Raw genomic sequence first — 23880 nt, 5'->3', positions numbered from 1 at the left:
ATCCAAGGAGAAACATGTCAAGACACATATTAATCAAACAGTCAAAAATTAAATACAAAGAAAAAATATTAAAAGCAGCAAGGGAAAAACAACAAATAACATACAACGGAATCCCCATAAGGTTAACAGCTGATCTCTCAGCAGAAACTCTGCAAGCCAGAGGGAGTGGCAAGACATATTTAAAGTGATGAAAGGGAGAAACCTACAGCCAAGATAGCTCTACCCAGCAAGAATCTCCTTCAGATTCGACGGGGAAATTAAAACCTCCATAGACAAGCAAAAGCTAAGAGAAATCAGCACCACAAAACCAACTTTACAACAAATGCTAAAGGAACTTCTCTAGGCAGGAAACACAAGAGAAGGAAAAGACCTACAATAACAAACCCCAAACAATTAAGAAAATGGTAATAGGAACATACATATTGATAACTACCTTAAATGTAAGTGGATTAACTGCTCCAACCAAAAGACATAGACTGGCTGAATGAATACAAAAACTAGACCTGTGTATGTGCTGTCTACAACAGACCCACTTCAGACCTAGCGACACATACAGACTGAAAGTGAGGGGATGGAAAAAGATATTCCATACAAATGCAAATCAAAAGAAAGCTGAGTAGCAATTCTCAAGTCAGACAAAATAGACTTTAAAGTAAAGACTACTACAAGACACAAAGAAGGACACTACATAATGATCAAGGAATCAATCCAAGAAGAAGATATAACAATTGTAAATCTTTATGCACCCAACATAGGAGCACCTCAATACATAAGGCAAATACTAACAGCCATAAACGGGGAAATTGACAGTAACAAAATAATAGTAGGGGATTTTAACACCCCACTTTCACCAATGGACAGGTCATCCAAAATGAAAATAAATAAGGAAACACAAGCTGTAAATGACACATTAAACAAGATGGACTTAATTGATATTTATAGGACATTCCATCCCAAAACCACAGAATACACTTTCTTCTCAAATGCTCACGGAAACTTCTCCAGGATAGATCATATCTTGGGTCACAAATCAAGCCTTGGTAAATTTAAGAAAATTGAAATCGTATCAAGTATCTTTTCTGACCACAATGTTATGAGACTAGGTATCAATTACAGGAAAAAATCTGTAAAAAAATACAAACACATGGAGGCTAAAAAATACACTATTAAATAACCAAGAGATCATTGAAGAAATCAAAGAGGAAAGCAAAAGATACCAAGAAACAAATGAGAATGAAAACACGACGACCCAAAACCTATGGGATGCAGCAAAAGCATTTCTAAGAGGGAAGTTTACAGCAATACAATCCTACCTCAAGAAACAAGAAACATCTCAGATAAACAACCTAACCTTACACCTAAAGCAATCAGAGAAAGAAGAGCAAAATAACCCCAAAGTTAGCAGAAGGAAAGAAATCATAAGGATCAGATCAGAAATAAATGAAAAAGAAATAAAGGAAACGATAGCAAAGATCAATAAAACTAAAAGCTGGTTCTTTGAGAAGATAAACAAAATTGATAAACCATTAGCCAGACTCATCAAGAAAAAAAGGGAGAAGACTCAAATCAATAGAATTAGAAATGAAAAAGGAGAAGTAACCACTGACACTGCAGAAATACAAAGGATCATGAGAGATTACTACAAGCAACTCTATGCCAATAAAATGGACAACCTGGAAGAAATGGACAAATTCTTAGAAAACCACAACCTTCCAAGACTGACCCAAGAAGAAATAGAAAATATAAACGGACCAATCACAAGCACTGAAATTGAAACTGTGATTAAAAATCTTCCAACAAACAAAAGCCCAGGACCTGATGGCTTCACAGGTGAATTCTATCAAACATTTACAGAAGAGTTAACACCTATCCTTCTCAAACTCTTCCAAAATATAGTAGAGGGAGGAATATGCCCAAACTCATTCTACGAGGCCACCATCACCCTGATACCAAAACCAGACAATGATGTCAGAAAGAAAGAAAACTACAGGCCAATATCACTGATGAACACAGATGCAAAAATCCTCAACAAAATACTAGCAAACAGAATCCAACAGCACATTAAAAGGATCACACACCATGATCAAGTGGGATTTATCCCAGGAATGCAAAGATTCTTCAATATACTCAAATCAATCAATGTGATAAACCATATTAACAGATTGAAGGATAAAAACCATATGATCATCTCAATAGATACAGATAAAGCTTTCGACAAAATTCGACACCCATTTATGATAAAAAGCCCTCCAGAAAGTAGGCATAGAGGGAACTGACCTCAACATAATAAAGACCATTTATGACAAACCCACAACCAACATCATTCTCAATGGTGAAAAACTGAAACCATTTCCTCTAAGATCAGGAACAAGACAAGGCTGTCCACTCTCACCACTATTATTCAACATAGTTTTGGAAGTTTTAGCCACAGCAATCAGAGAAGAAAAAGAAATAAACAGGAATCCAAATCGAAAATGAAGAAGTAAAGCTGTCACTGTTTGCAGATGACATGATACTAAACATAGAGAATCCTAAAGATGCTACCAGAAAATTACTAGAGCTGATCAATGAATTTGGTAGAGTAGCAGGATACAAAATTAATGCACAGAAATCTCTTGCATTCCTATACACTAATGATGAAAAATCTGAAAGAGAAGTTAAGGAAACACTCCCATTTACCACTGCAACAAAAAGAATAAAATACCTAGGAATAAACCTACCTAAGGAAACAAAAGACCTGTACACAGAAAACTATAAGACACTGATGAAAGAAATTAAAGATGATACAAACAGATGGAGCGATATACTATGTTCTTGAATTGGAAGCATCAACATTGTGAAAACGACTATACTACCCAAAGCAATCTACAGATTCAACGCAATCCCTATCAAACTACCAACAGCATTTTTCACAGAACTAGAACAAACAATTTCACAATTTATATGGAAACACAAAAGACTCGAAATAGCCAAAGCAATCTTGAGAAAGAAAAACAGAGCTGGAGGAATCAGGCTCCTGGACTTCAGACTATACTACAAAGCTAAAATAATCAAGACAGTATGGTACTGACACAAAAAAAGAAATATAGATCAATGGAACAGGATAGAAAGCCCAGAGATAAACCCACGCACATATGGTCACCTTATCTTTGATAAAGGAGGCAAACATATACAGTGGAGAAAAGACAGCCTCTTCAATAAGTGGTGCTGGGAAAACTGGACAGGTACATGTAAAAGTATGAAATTAGAACATTCCCTAAAACCATACACAAAAATAAACTCAAAATGGATTAAAGACCTAAATGGAAGGCCAGACACTATCAAACTCTTAGAGGAAAACATAGGCAGAACACTCTATGACATAAATCACAGCCAGATCCTTTTTGACCCAGCTACTAGAGAAATGGAAATAAAAACAAAAATAAATGGGACCTAATGAAACTTAAAAGCTTTTGCACAGCAAAGGAAACCATAAAGAAGACAAAAAGACAACCCTCAGAATGGGAGAAAGTATTTGCAAACGAAGCAGCTGACAAAGGATTAATCTCCAAAATTCACAAGCAGCTCATGCAGCTCAATATCAAAAAAAGCAAACAACCCAACCCAACCCTTGGGCAGAAGACCTAAACAGACATTTCTCCAAAGAAGATATACAGATTGCCAACAAACACATGAAAGAATGCTCAACATCATTAATCATTAGAGAAATGTAAATCAAAACTACAGTGAGGTATCACCTCACATCAGTCAGAATGGCCATCATCAAAAAATCTACAAACAATAAATGCTGGAGAGGGTATGGAGAAAAAGGAACCCTCTTGCACTGCTGGTGGGAATGTAAATTGATACAGCCACTATGGAGAACAGTATGGAGGTTCCTTAAAAAACTAAAAATAGAACTACCATACGACCCAGCAATCCCACTACTGGGCATATACCCTGAGAAAACCATAATTCAAAAAGAGTCATGTACCACAATGTTCATTGCAGCTCTATTTACAATAGCCAGGACATGGAAGCAACCTAAGTATCCATCGACAGATGAATGGATAAAGAAGATGTGGCACATATATACAATGGAATATTAGCCATAAAAAGAAACGAAATTGAGTTATTTGTAGTGAGGTGGATGGATCTAGAGACTGTCATACAGAGTGAAGTAAGTCAGAAAGAGAAAAATAAATACCGTATCCTAAACCATATATATGGAATCTAAAAAAAAAATGGTTCTGAAGAACCTAGGGGCAGCACAGGAATAAAGATGCAGACGTAGAGAATGGACTTGAGGACACGGGGAGGGGGAAGGGTAAGCTGGGACGAAGTGAGAGAGCGGCATGGACATATATACACTACCAAATGTAAAATAGATAGCTAGTGGGAAGCAGCTGCATAGCACAGGGAGATCAGCTCGGTGCTTTGTGACCACCTAGAGGTGTGGGATAGGGAATTTGGGAGGGAGACGCAAGAGGGAGGAGATATGGGGATATATGTATATGTATAGCTGATTCACTTTGTTATAAAGCAGAAACTAACACACCATTGTAAAGCAATTATACCCCAATAAAGATGTTTAAAAAAAAAATTTATGTATCAGTGCGTCAAAGGAAGCTCCCTCACAAGCCCCGAGGGATGCAACAGCAGTATCATTAATCAGCAGCTTTATTCCTTCTTAGATTTATATAAAATAGTGGTATGATTTATAGTTAAAGGTACTTTAGGATTTGATGAGCTAAGGTAACTATTTCATTGGAAGTCAATGTGGCATATCATAAGACTCCTATTAAGAACAACATCATCCACAAAACGTGAAAAAAAAAACATCTATGGTCATGGAAATCTCCATATAGAAATATTACTAGCTTTTCTCTGTATCTGCAAGCGTCCACATGCCACAGTTAGCTGTAATCTGACCTGAGGGGTACAATCCAAATTTAAGTATTCCCTTTAGCTTTTAACATTTGGCAGACAGGTCCTGTGCCTTATTTCATCAACACTGAGTAATGTCTGTTTGAAAATTACCCTTGAAAAGCCTCCTTCTGTTTTAAGCCCAGGCAGAGAGTTCCACTCTGGGACTAGTCAGTTCTTAAAAGGCACAATCTTAAGTGCTGCCATGCTGCGGGTAAGCAAACAGAGCTTCAGGGGGGCCCTTGGTGCTGCAGTTCTGTCTCAGCTGCCTTGCCCGTGCTGCAGACACTGTTCCCTCACCTGCTGGCCCATGAAGGAGGGCTGGAAGAGGGCAGTCTCGCTGAGAGGGGTGCAGTCTGGTGAGGGGGTTGGAGGGTAAAAAGACCATAAAATGCTACTTGTCTACTCATTGCTTGAAAGGCTACTCTAAGCAGTTGTAAATTTCAGTCCTGTAACCAACCTTGCTCCCTGCGCCCACCCCCATTCTCACATTCCGGTGACAAAGTAAAGATAACAAATTGACACCACAGCAGCAAACTGCTTTCAGCAATGGGGTACAAATGATTTGTATTTGAAGCAAAGTCCACGTCCATTCTGAAGCCCGGTTACTAGAAAATGAGAAGCTCAAATATCATTGAGGCAACAGATGTATCCTGTCAAAAGGTAGTATTAACAAAGCTCACCACAAAACACATCTGTGATAATTAAGTAACCCTAAACTAATTACATATTAACAAGCTCTAGCAGTGGCCATTGATAGTCTTGACCAACTCAGGAATATCACTGACATCCTTTCAGGACGTTCAGTGTCCCTTTTGGAAAAACACTAATGGGGCATTGTTCTGGAAAATTGGGAAAATCCTGCTAAGTCATAGCTTTGCAAAGCCTCATGGAAGCCAGAAGTCCAAATAGAAGATAGTAGTTGTAAATAGTGTCAGTTCTGCTCTAAATTTACTATGCTTACTGAGTTTATGAATATAGAAGTTTAGCAATTTTTAATAAATCACTAAGTAGATTACTAGTACCTTGCCCTTAGCTGTACATAAAAATGAACGTCTATAGCAATATGAATCATCACAGATAGGAGTCTTCCACCTTTTAGAGTATTTCTAAGCCTCTGTAGGAATATGTGGGCTGAGGATCACGTGGGATCTGGCCCAGATTCAGTTCATATTTTGTTCATTTCTGTACCTTTAAGCCTAGAAACATAGTAATTGCACAACAAACATTTTCTGAACGAATGAATGAATCTTTTTCTCTATCCCTTTATTGTCTGGGGCTGGAGTAAAGATGGAGGAAGTTTGATGTTTTGCAGAAAGAAAAGAAAAATAAGTATAGGTCTGGGAAATAGCTGTCAGCAACAGCAAATAATCTTTTGAAAAGCAGGTAAACTTCAATCACTGAATTCGTCTTTGAGGAGCCTATCTGTAGAACTGATATTTTTTTCCTTTGAAGTTCTTATAAATAGTATGTGGTTTTGTGTGTAAGGATAATCCTTACCTTTCACCTGAAAAATAATTTAAGCCAAATTTTAAAGCAAATCCTACTCATCACTGTTCAGGCCTTATTTCTGTTAAACGTTACAAAATCAGGTAGAAAATGAACAAATGCCCATTTTGACAAAACATTCTGCTATGCCCTGGGGCTCCGAGACGACAGTTCTGGCTTCTCTCAGCCCTTAAGAGGCAGCCTGAGGGCCCTGGCGCCCAAGCAGGGTGGGACAATGGTGAAGGTTAAACGATCCATAAAAGGCGCAGCCACCTTGGACCACAGAGCAACTGCTAATGCAAAAATGACTAGGAGCGTCTGCCTTTGGTGGGATTCTAGAATGTTCAGTCATAGACCACAGAAGGGAGCTGACATGAAGCTCATGTTGGTATGTATGTTACAAGAGGAACTGTTCAGAACCGATGGCAGCAGTAAGAAGCAGCCCCTCATCTCTGTGCTGCAGAGTGAAGCCTCTAAATAAGAGATGAGAACTCAGCTTTGATGAGAAGAGAGGATGCGGAAAAGGTGGAGGTGGGAGGAAGAGGCTCAAAGGGGCTTTTCCTAAACACTGTAACGTGGACCCCAAAAGCTCTGCCACACTCCTTCACTCTTTGGTTTGCTGTCTGGAAGGAAAGATGCACCCTTTTCCAAACAGAGGAGCATTTCAAAGACAGACTTCAATGTGGAAGACATTGCTGAAAACTTTTTCTGAGAGTTTTCCTATAATTTTGGTGAGAGCTGGGGAGGAAAGCTACTGAAAATACACACTTCGCCCGGTGCTTTTACTACGTAAGTTTATGACCCCAGTCAACGCAAAAAATCAAACGACGGACCTGCTATTGTAAAAGTAACATTAAAGATACCAAAATATAAAACATTTTCTCTCTTTCATGGACTCTGTCTTGACCTGTCATGGTATTTACTGGCTATTTCGTGTTGTGCCCTGCAGAGGCGTGCAAACCCTCACCTCCCCCCATCCCCTCTCTCCTGACTGTGTGGGACCCTTTCCCCCCAGAAGCAGCCTCAGCATCAAAGCACCTTAGCCCACACCTCAGCCCCCAGGGCAAAAAAAAGCCAGTCTCACTTTCCCAAAGGCCCCAAGGGATTGTAACCTCAGTCCTGGGACAGAGCTACCTGAATGGGGGTGGGAAAGAAGCTAATGCACTGTGTCATTGCCAGCCAGTGCGGGGACTGCTGCCACCACGCCCTGCCAGATGTCACCAAGGGGGGAGGTGCCCACCAGACCCTCCCTACATCCACACCCAAGTCCCTGCGAAGGTGGAGGGCAGCAGTAGTTGCTAAGTGGAGGTGGGAAGAGGAAGGCCTACAGCAGCGGGTGAGGGACCAGGCAGTTGAGAAGCAAATTAGGGGAGGGAACGGCAGACAAAGACAAGAGCCCAGGCGCCAAGCCCTCGGCGCGCACACCCGCGCGCACACCCGTTGTCCCATCCCACCTCACTGACAAGATAAAACTGAAAGGTAAGCTTACTAAAATTTCCAAGATAGCAAAGCATTAAACTTCACTGCAGGGCTCCTCTGAGTGCGCTGGTCACGTGCCCAGGAAGCCGCACCCGACCTGCCCCTCCATCCCCCATCCCTCCCCACATCCTGACCACAACCTAGATGGACCAGGTAATTCCTCATTTCCTGTCATCCTGGCTTTCAGTCTGGAGCTTCTCACTCAGCCACTGTCCCAAGCTAACCCTGCCTCACTTGCAAGCGGTGACAAATTCTCTCCCTGACCCTGGAAACCAATACTTAACAAATTATTTCTCCTACCACTTGCTGCCACAGCCAGTACCCATCCTTTCCTAGCTTAGAGACCTGTTAGACATTAAAACTGTTGACTTCATTGCCGGTAGTTTTTTCCTTGCCTGTGTTTTATATGTGCACCCCACAGAGAAATTTAATGTAGGGTGTTGTCTGTAAACTTGTTTAATGTTTGGCAAGGGCTCGCTCTTGATGGAGAGCCTGCACACACACACATTTTCCAGTGAATGCATCACTTTGTTAATGTTATCTCTACAGGAAATATGACTGAAAAGCTGGGACTTTGGATATTTTCCTTTCAAATAATAAAGCTAGATCATGTTAACTATTAGGTGGTAAACCAGAGCCTTCACATCGGCAAGGTGTTTTCTTTCTTTTTAAATGCTCAGTCAGCGTTACCATGCAGGGGTTGAGGGGTCAGGTATAATTCCCAGGAAGCGAGTTTGTACATAGGGTTCAAAGGTCACAGAACACTTAGACGCCATGGGGAAAGCACTATGGCATGGTCGTCAAATGCACGGGCTTTAGAGCCAGCCTGCCACCTGCAGACTCCTTCACTTCTCAGGGATTTACTGTCTTCACTGGGGAGAAGAGGATGCTAATAGTACCTGCATCAAGGGGTTGCTGTGAGGAATCAATGACCTGTCTCTGTAAAGCCCTTGGCCCAGCATGTTGTAGGTGCCCAATGACATTAAAGCATCAGTTCGTGGGTTGATGAGAACCTCCACTCCAGCACTTGGTGAGCGGCTACCATGCGCTCAGCCTCGTTCATGAAATGCATCAGGCCAACCTGTGGCAAACCTCTTCTCCTTGAGGAGTAGCCCCAGTGGCAGAGAAAAGGCTGAGCTATTAGCTTGGAATCAGGTGATGAAAGACTGGGGGACGATGCTAAGAATTCAAGGCTTTCTCCCACGTGTGTATTACGGACACAATTTTTCAACTAAACTGGGACACTTTGGAGAGAAATGGGAGCACCATTAATAATTAAGCCAGAACAGCAGGTGTAAACCATAACCAGGCCTGAGAAGTAGGGTAGAGTCAACGCTGTAAGCCAGTTACATAATTTTTTTTCTCCTAGAGATTTCTACCCCAGGCAAAGAGGGACTTTATTGTGTTGACTGGGAGACCTGCCCAGCAAACTCCCAGCAGATTCTGGAGAGTCAGTTCCTACACCCACGGATCTATTGACCCTGATCATGGAGTACACGAGGGATGGTGAGAGTCAGCTCTCACTCTGAGCAGCTGTTTGGTTGGTGAGACATGACTAGTGAAAACAAAAACAAAATAATGAAAATGGAACAATCCAAACCAGAATGTGACTAAATGCTGGTGCTCACAGCATAGCACTTCAGACGGGATCAGTATGTGACAGAGTGTTGTGTCCAGAGAAAGTAAAATGTTTAAGGAAATAATATATGGGTAGTTAGGAAACTAGGATTTGATTGTAATCCTTGGTTTTGAGATGCATTCCTAAAAATAAAGGAAATTATAAAGTCTAAACATTATCTAGTATCTGTCCCAGATAACCCTCTAATTTATCCTCCTATTGGCAGCTATCTTTCTAAGACCACTTCTCATCAACAAGCCTCTTGCCATAAATCTGGGACAGGGTATACTTTTGACCCATGACAAAAGGGCCATACGTTATTTTGGGGAACCCTTCTAGAGATAATTAAGAATAAATTTTTAAAAGTTAGATTTTGGTCTCAGTGCACTGTGCAATACCTTTGGAAAAATTGTTGTACTTTATATTAGAATATTGAGTTTCTTTTATTGTATTTCCAAGAAATGATAAATTTGGAGACAGTTTATCTGTTGTTTGGTGAGATCAGGAAGACCATGGAAACATTATAGTTGAATCCAATAGAAAAAATAGAACTTTGAAAAGATGTTATCTTTATCAAAACAGGTGAAATGGGCATCTGTTATCAAACAAGGCTTTTCTGGTATAAACTCATGGTGAATTGTTTCAGTGGTGGCATAACATTTATTAAGAAATTGGTACCCACTAGGCCAATTTCTTTAAAAATTCCCCTTTGAAGCTTACTCAAGTTCTGCTAAATTTTGCACCATGGAGGAAAATCAAGTGATTCTGAGATTCCTATTTTTTAAATGAAAAATCTGGATTAATCTTGACTATTTAAAGCCAAATACTTCCCAGTGATAAAACCATTTCCAGAGAAAGAGCTAAGAAATAGTTTTAAACAGAAGAGAAAAATGCATCTTAAATGTGACCCACAGCTGTTTCAGACTTCCTGCGTCTCTCCCTTGACTCTCACCCATTCATTCATTCATCATGCTTCTAAATTATGACAACATTGGACGTGAAAAAGAAATCTAAGGCTTCTAGGGTCCCTAGCTCCTGGGAGTTTTCTATTTGTATAGAGTCTGGGAACAGACTAGACACACCAAAATAAAAACAAATAGCAATTTATTAAGAATGATGGTCAAAGAAAATGCTTAGCCTCTAGGATATTCACGGAGAGAGACAAAAATGTTGCCTTCCTTGGCCAGATATGGCCTTAGGAAGAGTAGGGTCAGTAGGGCTTGACAGATGGGCAGCTCACAATAAAGAAAGATGGTGGTGGTGGTATGGGTAGAAGAGACCAAGTTTTGGGGACATAGTAACTGCTTTACATATTTTAGCTCATTTAAACCTTAATGAGTTAGGTAGCCAATGGCTCCTTCCATGATACATGGCCTTTCTTTTTGTCTGTTTACTATTTAAAGGACATTATAAAAAGAAATAAATAGGTAAATAAAATAAAGGACATTATAGAAGCAACAAATCAGGGGCTTGTGTGTACTTTCCGCTGTAGAAGAACAGATTAAAATTCCCTACGTTTTGAGAGACAGTAGAGTGCAGTGTTTTTCAGAGCTCAGGTTCTTGAGCCAGACTTCCTGGGTTCAAACCCTGGTGCTATTTCCCATCTGAGGCACTTTGGGAAGTTTACTTAAAACTCTCAGAGGTTCAGTTTTCTTATGTGTAAAAGGGCACTAATAATACTACCTACCCCTGCATAACTATCATATCCCTCATCTGCATTTTGGGACTACCTTGTATTCACCGCGGGCTGCTATTTTGCTCTTTCCACTCAGTCTCTTGCTAATTCTGCCAGAGACGAGGAGAACTGAGCTGGCTTCAATGGCTGACACTGTATCTTTTCTTCCTGTTAGTTTACCTTGCCCATTTTCACTAGTTATTTTTCAGCTTAATTAATTCCTTATATAGTTTCTTCAGTTATTTTCAACCTCCAGCTATTTTTCTTCAGTGAATCCACCATCACCTTCCTTGGGGCACTTAGCACAATAAATATTCACTTGTTTTTTGTCATTAGGTAATATTTATCCTTCCCTGTAATAAATAGTAGAATATCTATTATTTTGTATTTCATCCCACTTCCATAAAAATGAATAGAGAATGCTTAAATATTTTTATGACGGCGAGAAAAGGACAGCTGAAGTTCTAAGGGGTGCAATGATGAGAGAAAATTGTGCATTTGCTCTTGCTTTCTATACAAATGTAAAAATTAAAACTTGTAAGGGGTGTTAATAATATAGAGGAATATAAATTGCATTTATAAGCATATAATTTTCATATCTGAATCACTGTAAATAAATTTTATTCAAAAAATTTTTAAATTAATTTTCCCCAGTGAAATAAAAGCAAGCAAGAAATGTCAGAATAAGAAACTGATGATTAAAGTTTGGCCTGAACTTGTTAAGATAAAACTACCATCAGTTAAAATAAATTAAACAGTGTCAAGGTCTTATTTTGATCTATATTTAGTAGGACAGTTCAAAATTCTTGCCACTTTCTTGCTAAAAATTGCTTTGTAAGACAGAGACAAGAAAAGTGAAATCTAGGGATGCCAAACCCTTTCAGCTGTATCTTGTGAGGATTCACCTTCTTCTTTGAAGGCCACAGCTGTGAAATTCTAATAAGAGTCACCTGACAACGCTATTCAGCCGATTGCACTGAACGGGAATCCCCCCTTTACGACTAAAAGATGGTGACTATGGAAGACACTTGTGTGTGCGCCAAGAGTGTTGTGTCACAGTCTTAGCTTTTGCTTCTTTTGTTTCTTAATCAGTTTGGGGAGTTATCCTTTCCAAGAAAACACTTCTTAGTTGCGGTAGACAGGTAAATATGGTTACTTCTTTTCAGTTACTGACAGCTCTGCTAAAACAATCTACCTCTGCAATTTTACTGACACTGCATCCTCCAAAAAACAAACAAAACAGAAAACGAAAGCACAGGACTATTACTTAGACTAAGGTTTTTCAATCTAAGCGCTAAAATCTTAGAGCTGACCAAAACTTTACCCAGTGATTTAGTCCATTCATTACTAGCAACTGAAACAAAGCTCAGAAAGTTAGGTATATTATCTAAGACCACTCAGTTTGTTATAATAGCAACTAACAAAAATGATAAAACATACCTACTCTGTGCTAGGGTTTATGTTAGTGTTATCATAATAATTTATTTATAGTCTTCACAACACTTCTGAATGATTATCTATTTTATAGATGAAAAAAATGAAACTCAGAGAAGTTCAATGACTTACCCAGAACTACTCCGTAGTAAGTAGTTGTGTTGAGTTTGAACCCAGGTCCGTCTCCCTGAAAACATACATATTCTTTCCCCACATGGTGCTGCCTCTCCAGGCAGAGGAGGATCTTTCCTAGAATGTAGATGTTAGCGTTCTGGTCTAGGATCTCTCCAGGGCAGAGCACCTCAGGGCTACTGGTATCGCGTCCTCCTCCTCCCTAGCAGGAATCACTCTGAGGGGTTACCGGCAAGATGGCGACCAGGACGAGTAACTGAGAGGCTCAGTGTGAGAAACTCGCTCTCTTAGGGCGGTGAATGTAAAGGTTAGCAGCTGTGAGAACATAAGGAGTAAGAAATTTGCCCTCTTATAGCCCTTTGGAGTCCTAACACCTGGTTGGAAGACAAATCCTTAAGTCAGAATTCCTGGTAGTGATAAATATATATGACTTTTTTCCAATTTAAGCTTTTCTTGCAGTAAGGATACTAAAATAACTCCTTAACTTGCTCTACAAAACTGATGGAATGTAACTTTTTCCTTCCCAGGTGACGTTGATTAAAGTGTTTTCAGAGGTCAAGAGAAAAAGTATGAGTCTATAAAGATTCAATGTCAAAAAATTCTCATTTTTTCCCTTTTTTGGATGTTTGCAAAATTACCAACAGCTGAACATAAAAGTAACAAAGCAAAAATTGAATGTGTAAGCCAGAAATGAGAACATTCACGATGTGGGAAAAAAGGATATGCGAAACTAGCAGATCTATTTTACAAGAATCATGTTTTAGCACATCATTGCAGGACTCAAGGCCATTAATGGTTATTAATAGTCACCTGGGAAAATACTACTTTTTCTACTGCTCCAATTAATCTACAAAAATCTTAGATTCTACAGAAGTAAAAGTTTTACAGACGTTTCATATGAATCTTAATTTCCAAAATAGCAAAAGGGAGTATTTTATGTTTTTTATTTTTACATGTAAGACCAGCAAGTGACTTTTGAAAATACCTCTGTCAATACTAGATAGATAGATAGTAGATATTAAAATAAATGTAGAAATGCTTATAAATGATTATTTAGTAGGAGTATCAGTCCACATATCACTAAATATTAACTTCAATATTTCTGAATGATCAACAGCTTCTCATTTCAGTGGTGGGATCTTTTAAACACATCAAGAAGTGGAATGAGTCAAACAAAGTGACACTTAATATTTGTTTCGAAAACGAAAGTAAGTTACAATATTTGGGTATAGTTTGGTGCAACTGAAGAAATACTACTATCCTCTTACAGAATAAAGTAAGAAGAGGGGCTATAAGTGATGCTTTTTTTCCATAAAGAAATAAAAATTCTTTGCTCCTGCAACTTGGACCCAAGGGATTTCAACTCATCACTTTATGATCATGAATTCACTAACATGCCCACAGCACATCTGTGAAAAATAGACTTTATTACTGTTTTACAGATGAACAGAATTGAGAATGACCATACTGTAAATTGGTAGCAGAAAGGGAATAGAATAGAGACACAAACTTCAAACATACAGTCTGTGCCAGGCAGAATAATAGCCCTCAAAGATTGCCCACATCCTCATCTTCAGGACCTGTGAATATCTTAGGTTACATGACACAGGAGAATTAAGGTTGCAGATACAATTAAGATTGTTGATCCACTGACCTTAAAATATGGAGAGTAGCCTGGATTATCCAGGTGGGCTCAATATAATCACGAGGATCCTTAAAAGTGGAAGAGGGAAGGCAGAAGAGATCAGAGTGATGTGGTGTGAGCAATGTTTGACCCAATGTTGTTGGATTTTTTTTAATTGAAGTATAGTTGATTTACATTATATTAGTTTCAGGCGTACAGCATAGTGATTCAGTATTCTTACAGATTATACTCCATTAAAAGTTATTATAAAATAATGGCTATAATTTCCTGTGCTGTACAATATATCTTTGTTGCTTTTCTATTTTATACATAGTAGTTCATATCTCTTAATCCCTTGCCCCTGCCCCCTTCCCTTTCCTCTTTGTTAACCACTAGTTTGTTTTCTATATCTGTGAGTCTTTTTCTGTTTTGTGTGTACATATATATATATACTATATATATATATATTCATTTGTATTATTTTTTAGATTTGAAAGTAGAAGAGGAATGTGGGCCCCTCTAGAAGTTGCAGAAAAACAGGGAAACAGTTTCTCCCCTCAGAGCCTCCAGAAAGGAATGCGGCCCTGCCTACAACCTTGACTTTAGCCTAGAGAGACCCACATTGGGCTTCTGACATACAGAACTGTAAGATAATAAATTTGTGATGTTTTAAGCCGCCAAGTTTGTGGTAATTTGTTATAGTGGCAATTAAAAACTAATACACAGCTGTTTAATCATTTAAGAGCCATTACTACAATCATAATCATTAAAAAAGACTGTAAATAATCAATTTAAGCAACCAGAGAATAACATTTAATTTGGAAATGCAAGTCCATTTTGAAGTAATAAAAGTAGAAGCACACAGATTCCTTGGCATAAAGAAAGATGGAAAAGGAAATATCTAAGAGGAATGTTTTTTCCTTTTCCACCAGAATACTAGAAGAGAAAGGAGATAAATAAAAAGAGCACATTGATCTAAAGGATAAGGTAAGAGTTTTAAAAATGTTGCTTGCAATAGCCTTCCAGAAGTTTGGGAATCTTTGTGCTTAGAGATCTTTAAGGTACACAGTGATCTGTTCTAGGATGGTTTAGATATATATTAGCCTGATGACAAGGGCCTAGACTAGACAATCTCTCATGGCCTCCTCCAGCCTAAATATTCTACACAGACTTGACTCTGTTCAATTCAATGCCACAATATTTATTACCTATCTACACAATGTAGGTCATCCTGCTATGAATAACCAAATAAGACATAAACTTTGACTTTAAAAAGTTCACAGTTTAATAGTGAACCAGAGTTAAACAACCAACCATATTTAAGCTAGACAATGAAAAGAATCATAAGGGATGGATAAGTGATATATTGATTAAAAATCATTAAATATCTAAAAATCAATGCAGAATAACCAATGCATTCTTACTGATTATAAAACAAACAACAATATCATTGGTCACCACTGCAGATTTCTAGGCATCAATTTATTACGATGAGAATTTATCCTGTCTTTCCTAAAACACTAGATGAGAAAGGTGAAAGAGTAAATAAAATTCTTTCATGTAGAATTTCAGCTAAAAAGTGCAGAAGGAATGATAGAATTAGAGTCTATCTAGAATGTAAAACTACCATTTTACAACCTCTGTATAAAATAATGCATCTGGGCAATGAGCATTGATAGATGCTAAAACCATTAAGTGAAAATTTGATGATGAATTTTATAATGGAGGGATCAGGCTAAGGCCACCTAAACACACCAAACTGCTTTAACATCACTAAGTAAGACACGAGCCATTATGTACCTCTTTGGGAGTTGTTAGGAAATAAACCATACCATCTATAAAGTATTCTTTCCCCCCAAATGCTTAACCCAAATCTAATACAGCCTCCAAATCTAAATATCTTTCACAGGAAAGTCAGGGATAGAGGAGTCAGTTCAAAAAGACATGGAAGCAGTCAGTTAAATACAGAATGTGGACCAGGATGCATAATCCACTTTCTCCAACAAATCAATGACATTTCAAAAGGGAAGGGAGAGAGGACTGTTATAGAATAAGAGACTAATGAGACATAACAACCAACCTAACATGTAGAACATGTAGGATCCTGATTCAAAAAAGAAGCAACTCTAAGAAGGCATTTTTAAAGATCACCAGAGAAATTTAAATATGGACTAGGTATAAAAAAGATATTATGGGATTATTGTTATAATGTGATAAAAGCAAGGCATTATTAAAATTATTTCTTATCTATTAGAGATGCATACTGAGGTGTTCATAAATTTTACAAATATGATATCTAGTTATGCTTTTAAATACCCCTAAAAATAGCGTGTGTGAAGAATACATGGAAAGAGATTAGCAAAACAGTGCTATGTATTTAAGTTGCATGATGAGACATGAGGGTCATTACAGGTTTCCCTCTCCTTATATGTTTGAATTTTTTCATAATAAAAAGTTTTAAGGAATGAAAATAATTGTAAAGAAATAAAAAGGTACCTAGTCTATTTGATCATCCCTCATCACTGAATTAGTGAAAGCTTGATATATCTGTGCTAGAAATTTTCTTTATAGTTTTCTACATATATTTCTCACTAGCAATCTGACTTCTATCACTTTAAGATTGAATGCCTTCCACGTCATAGGGAAAGGATGTTTCCTACTGACCAAATTTGCAGTCTATATTACCAAGGATAAAAAATTATCATAAGTAAAATATTACTTCTAATGCTCAATAAGTAAAGGAGCAGTAGATCTGTTTCTGCTTGTTTGGGTGTATGTATACAGCTTCCAGTCACTTTTTATAGTGAAAGGTGAATATGGTGGGGAAATATTTGCAAATTTTCAAATTCCTTATGGTTTATGTGGTCAAGGTTAGTGTTGTTACATTTGTCAAAGTGCCTAATTCTCAACTTTTGAGGGGTTACAAACTGTAATGTGTCTGCTTTAAAGTGCTTATCTTATGTAAAATTCAGTCCAGACATTTATAATTAATAATGTTACTCTCTTGCCTAATTTTAAAGTACAACAGAGACTTCTCTATGAGAACAAAGGGCTGCAGGACAAAACAGATTCATCTTCAACATTGCTACATATATGCATGAATGTCAGATCTGGTCTACAGTAGTTCAAGTTATAGGATTAAACTTCGGAAGTTCATGAAAAGACTGTTTAGCAATAATCCTAGCAGTGGAGCAAAATATAAATCTCATCTTAGGCTATTCAGGAAGCCTTTGACAGCATTTTAAATAGATGATCCCTTTTTTAAAAAATGTTATCCTTTAAAAACCTTTTATTTGCAAATAATTTTTCTGGAGAAGGCTTGAAGGTGCCTACATCCTCAAATTACATTTTAATGTGATTAAAAATATTTTCAAAGAAATGTAAAATTTCATAACACAAATACAAACTTTAATCTTTTTGTCTGAAATACCCTAAAATTTTTTAAATGTAATACACTGTCTTTTCTTTTTAAAGGTAGCTTGGCATGAATAGACACCCAGAAAGCTGTAGATGGTATTTTCCACCAGAAGAAAGTAAAGACATAGCAGGTAGGAAAATTAATCCACATTAACAAGCTATGTTACAGAGATTTAAGGTATTTTAGCTAGTTTTTTCCCTGTGCAAGTTTAGTTATGTGGTCAGGGATTGTAGGTATAATGGCAATGAAGTTGATTATTTCTGCAGTATAAGCAGGGTATGCATTACATATTTTTTAATGTAAAAAACTGTGCTATGGGTTACAACAATTACGAAGATGTTTTGTAATTATGGCATTTGGTTCGGCTGAGGGTATAGAAAGAATGATGCTTCAAGATTTATGTATCATATAACACCCATTACCTTTTACCTCTTCTTCCTATGCCTGAAACCCAAAGATCTTACCGACCACGGCCTCAGTGTATTTCCCTTCCGCAGGAAGAGGGAAGTACTGGTTTGGTGATAAGTTGCTGCCATATCCCAGGAGAAAACCTTCCAGTTTTACATTAGGATTTGGACGCAGGAACTTCAAGAGGATGGAGTCACTTGTGGTATTGATGTGGACCTTCAGGTTTGGCCTTTTACCTAAAGATGGGAACGGAAATATAGGTGGCTGTTACTTCACCTCTTTAGCATCCCAAGACAAATTTGGAGCCCAAGTTACTGGCTAGAGGCATTGTTATTGGAAATCGTGATATCTAGCTACTCAAGATCACAGCACACCCACCGAAATAGCTAAAATACAGCTAATTTTGAGATCAAAGAAAACAGACTTAATAACGTATAAAGCAAAAGCAGTCTAGAATACAAAGTAAAATCTTAGGGTTTAATATTTTGTAGTTTATTATTGAGCAGGTAAATGGGATTTAAGGCTATCTTGGCTATCCACAGTTGGTCAGAACCTTCATTTTATACATCCTATCTGGGAATGGTGAAAGGATCTGAAATTTCTTATTGGTAAATTGAATTACTGCACTTTAAAACCCCCAGCCTCCTCAGTGCTGGTCTCCAGCAGTATCCTCGCAGGGCTTAGTGATTAACAGAGTTGGAAAGGGAGGGAAGTGGGTGGGGTTTGGCTTAGGGGTAACTGAGATAGTAGAATAAGGGATTCTAAAAGGAGCAGGGCTGAGAAGAAAGATGATTAGTTCTATCTGGAGTTCGCTGGGTCAGTGAGACAACTGACTGTTGTCTCACTGATAGTCAACTTACTGTTGGAAATATCCAACAGTAAGTTGACTATCTAAGTGTGATGCTCGCAAATGGGGTCCAGATCCATCTGGGTGTCTTTAGTTTATAAATGATTATTGGGTGAACTTCCCCAGAGAGACTGCAGAGTAAGCAGAGAAACTCTATATTTTCAAGGCATTATTATTATTATTATTATTATTATTATTATTATTATTATTTAACTATGAAGGCAACAGGGATGGACAATCACACTAACCAAATGTCTTGACCAAGCAATGAGGAAACAACACTGTCTTTTGTCTTTGGGGCCAGAAGGAGCTGGGTTCAAACTGCAGCTCTGCCATATACTTATAAGTGTGCCCTGGCTGCTCACTAACCTGTGCTTGAGCCTCTTCTTTCTTGATCTGTAAATTATGGATAACGATGTCTACTTTGACAGGTTGTTTACAAAGGTTAGTGCAAATGGCAATATCTTAAAGCTGGTACACAGTAATTGCTCGATAATTGGTTACTTCATCAGGTCCATCCAAAGCCCGTTAGTCACAGTTTAGAAATGCAAAAAAGCTTTGTTAGGTTTTTGTAAGTTCATGTCAAACTAATTTGGCAACAAAACTCAATCTGAACTGTTATGAGGCCACTTAGTCTTTCTTTAATCTCACTGAATAGTCAGTGTGACTTATTCACATGTTTAATTATAGGAATTTTTTTAAAATTAATTTTTATTGGAGTATAGTTGCTTTAAAATGTTGTGTTAGTTTCTGCTGTACAACAAAGTGAATGAGTTATCTATCTATCTATCTATCTATCTATCTATCTATCTATCTATCTCCACTCTTTTTAGATTCCCTTCCCATTTAGCTCACCACAGAGCATTGAGTAGAGTTCCCAGTGCTATACAGTAGGTTCTCATTAGTTATCTATTTTATACATAGTAGTGTACATATGTCAGTCCCAATCTCCCAATTCATCCCACCACCCCTTCTCCCCTTGGTAACCATAAGTTTGTTTTCTACATCTGTGACTCTATTTCTGCTTTGCAAATAAGTTCATCTGTACCATTTTTCTAGATTCTAATTATAGGAATCTTAATTCCTAGAATTAAATGTGCTTAATTAAAGGGTGCTGATCAAGACCCCACTGAAGAGGTTACTTAATACATGGTCTAGGCATCCTAGTACATTTCTAAAATCCAAAGATTTTCTGAATTCTAAAACAAGTCTGGCTCTGAGAGTTTTAGATAAGAGATTGTGGACCTCAATTATTTTCTTTCTTTATTTCACTGGGAATTCATATTTTAAAAATATTTTACCTATTGGGAAGACTGTATTTACTAACTTAATAATTCAGTCTATTTCTCATTAATCGAAGACTTATATTGTATATATACCAGTCAGGACCTCTAAATAGCATGGGTTTCCCAAAGCTATCACTCTAAATTTATACTATTCCAGTCAAAAGTCATCCTGGGCGACCTCAATATAGCCAATATAGAAGGATTCCATTAGGCCTTTGAAGCAATAAAAACAACACGTCTTGGAGACCAGGCTGTGGGAACCACTGTCTTACTTTAGCAGTCAGTACTACTATTTCCAGGTATGTGCATAGTACTTTGTACTTCCCAAGAATTTGATAAAATTTCTATAACTTCTTGGTTTTCTGACTGCTATTGCTACACTTGTGGCAAAAAACCCAGAGACACTGAGCAGCTTATCCAAAAGTCTGAGGGAAACTCATCCCCAGCTCACCTAGTCCAATTCTCTTATAGGACAAATGACTAAATTGAGGGCAGCCACACCTCTATCACTCTGCAGGTTAAGTGCAGGGTCCAAACCGCATCTTAGGTTCTCGCTAGGCTGGACTTCCTGCTCTCATTTTTATTGAGAACTTTGTCATGACCCAACTGAGTAAGGAGTAGCTAACCCCCATACCGTAATGCTGAAAATGATGCTAACTGATAATGTTTTGTCCTAACTTCATAAGATTTTGATAAGGTGTTTTTATATATATATATATATATAAAATCACCTTATCAAAATCATAGATAGACAGACAGATAGATAGATAGATAGATAGATAGATAGATAGATAGATAATCTCACATATATAACACAGATTTTGGTCAAGCCAATTTTCCCCTTCTTAGTTATGTGTGTAGATTAACCCTACAGTTAATCTAGGGTTAATATTCTGCTACCTTATAAGGTTATCGGGTCTCACAATAAATCAAAAAACAGCTGGCCTGTTTCCAACACCTGGTTGGGAAGAAGAGATTAGGAATCTTCATGAACTTAGGCTGCACTCTTTTTGGGTTAAGAGCCAAGAGTCACAGCATCATCACATTAGACCTTTGCTCACAGACTGTGACCTGATGTACCATGTTACTCCCTGCCTTGGAAAGTGGGAAGGATGGCTGTACCAACTGAGAAAAAGGAAGGTTGTAAACAGAACTACTGACTAACAAAAGTGGAAGTGTTCTTGCTTCCTCTGCCCAGAATTTTCATGACTCCAGTCTTTCTCCCCTTTTTTTTTTAATAGAGAGAAAGTCTTATTTATTTATTTATTTATTTATTTATTTATTTATTTATTTATTTTTGGCTGTGTTGGTCTTCGTTTCTGCGCGAGGGCTTTCTCTAGTTATGGCAAGTGGGGGCCACTCTTCATCGCGGTGCGCGGGCCTCTCACTATCGCGGCCTTTCTTGTTTCGGAGCACAGACTCCAGACGTGCAGGCTCAGTAATTGTGGCTCACGGGCCTAGTTGCTCCGCGGCATGTGGGATCTTCCCAGACCAGGGCTCGAACCCGTGTCCCCTGCATTGGCAGGCAGATTCTCAACCACTGCGCCACCAGGGAAGCCCCTTTCTCCGTTTTGCTAATAATTTATGTCAATAAATACATCAACATCATGTAACTTTTTGAATAAATTAGCATTTATCTGACCTACTTTCTCCAAAATTCCAATTCATACTACTCTCTAGAGCTAAACTTTTAAAAATCCTGAGAAAGCAAAAAGCACACAAACAAATCTTTTCTCAAAACAGCATCACAAATTTAATAGTATTTTGAGACTCTCATCCCAGTGCCTTACTGGATCTAGGAACTCAAATCCCTTTATTATCTTGCTACACATGAATTCTGTCTTTTTTTTTTTTTTTTAATTTATTGGAGAATAGTTGATTTACAACATTGTGTTAGTATACCGGAAAGTGAATCAGCTATACATATACATATATCCACTCTATTTTAGATTATTTTTCCCATGTAGGCCATTACAGAGTATTGAGTAGAGTTAGAGTTCCCTGTGCTATATAGTAAGTCCTTATTAGTTACCTATTTGTTACTTCTCAACATCTCTCATTCCTCTTTGGCCAGTATAAATCTTCTCATATTCTGCAATGCATACGAGGCCCTGGCCCTACACCTATGCTCACATTGTCACCCAGCATGGATTCCCTCAATATCCCTTTGCTCACTCAGTTATGACCCCATTGACACTTTCAGAGCTCAGCAAAATGGTTAAGCAATTTTTTTATCCTTTTCATCTGAATAAGTTCCTCAAGTGTCCCTTCAAATGAATGTTTGGACTAGTATTCAATTTTACATTCTTAAACAATTTCCCCAGTATTTTAAGGTATATCTCAGTGCATCCTATAGTAATTTTTCATCTTTGATAAATTTATCTTCACTCCAAGTAATTCTGTCTTAAAGGCCTGGAACACTAGTCATGTAATAACAGTTATCTTTCAACAGTTAGCACGAAGACCTCAGGTGAATGACTTAAGATAGAGATAATAAAAAAAAGTACAACATGATACAAGCTTAACTAGGAAAACATTGATAAGTAAAGTGGCATATATATCACCCAGGAAAGCCCAGGAGTACAGAGAAATAAGAGTACTGGAAGAATATTTTATTGCATCCTATATGAGAAACAAAGCCTATACTAATCAAGAGTGAGAGAAAACGAAGAATGTGAGCATTTCAGGAAAGCAATACTAGAACGGCTGAAAAAAAAGATTGCATGTTGGCAAAGTAGAACTTTGGATCTATGACAGTTGTTTCTAATCCTCTGTTTGCAACACCCTAGGGTATCTCTATAAATATTTCAAAGGGTGTTGTGAAATTTTAAAAGAAAAAAATCCCTTTCAAAACAAAATTAGAAATAATCCCCATTTAATTTTTAAAAGAAAATAAATGCCCTGTGGCATTAAAAACAGTGAGGAAGGTAGTGAGATGAGAAAAATCAGACAAAAGGTAGATCGCTACAAGTTCATAGAACCCTCTGGATCAACCAGAGGAGTCAGGTTGCTATTGCTATTGCTATAGATACAGGTGCTGAGCAGACATTTAATGCTGACCGCAGAATTCTGAGTGCCTGTGGTCAGTGTCAATAAAATTCTGTAAAGAAACATAGCCCAAACACAAGGCACTTAGTTAAGCCAGCTAAACTACCATGGACATCCAGTCACTGATCTGTGAGAAAGGAGTTCCCATCACAACCCGTTTAGTAGGAGGAATTCTTTCATGTCTAATTTCTCTTAAGCTTATCTTAACACTTTCCAAAATATTTCAGAATGTGGTCTAAATTGCTGATATGAAGTTGGTCAAGTTGATAAAACCACTTCAAGAGAAAAACTGCAAAACACGAAAGTTCTCTTCTAAAAGTAAAAAATATCTATTAGTGTAGTAGCTGTAAATGCCTTAGCCTATAAGCTCTCAGTGTTGTAAAACAGTAAATAGCAAGTTTGAGAATAATCAGATTAGCAATTATTTCCATAAGATATTAAGTAAAAGAATAGCTATTATAGTGATGTCAATAAAATAATGACTCAATTGTTTCAGGATTAAAAGAATAAACCCTATT

At 37.8% G+C, this 23880-nt stretch overlaps 1 protein-coding gene across 32 annotated transcripts in view; it reads right to left on the bottom strand.

Moving 5' to 3' along the window:
* Positions 1-23880, bottom strand: part of ABI3BP (ABI family member 3 binding protein) — a 272912-nt gene that overhangs the window by 191963 nt on the left and 57069 nt on the right. For 31 of the 32 annotated variants that reach the window (XR_009502949.1, XR_009502948.1, XM_059921278.1 and 28 more), the window contains exon 2: positions 18238-18417. Coding sequence is in view for 29 of the 32 variants with exons in the window: in XM_059921278.1 (XP_059777261.1) it covers positions 18238-18417 (180 nt within the window). In the remaining 3 variants the exon portion in view is untranslated. Of the gene's footprint in view, positions 1-12731; positions 12814-18237; positions 18418-23880 lie in introns of those variants that run through there. The other variant, XM_059921273.1, reaches the window with a different exon arrangement.

This window comes from Balaenoptera ricei, chromosome 4, assembly GCF_028023285.1.
Source record: "Balaenoptera ricei isolate mBalRic1 chromosome 4, mBalRic1.hap2, whole genome shotgun sequence".
Lineage (NCBI taxonomy): Eukaryota > Metazoa > Chordata > Mammalia > Artiodactyla > Balaenopteridae > Balaenoptera > Balaenoptera ricei.
The sequence above is the reverse complement of the archived record's forward strand: the minus strand, read 5'-3'. Positions and strand labels throughout refer to the sequence as shown.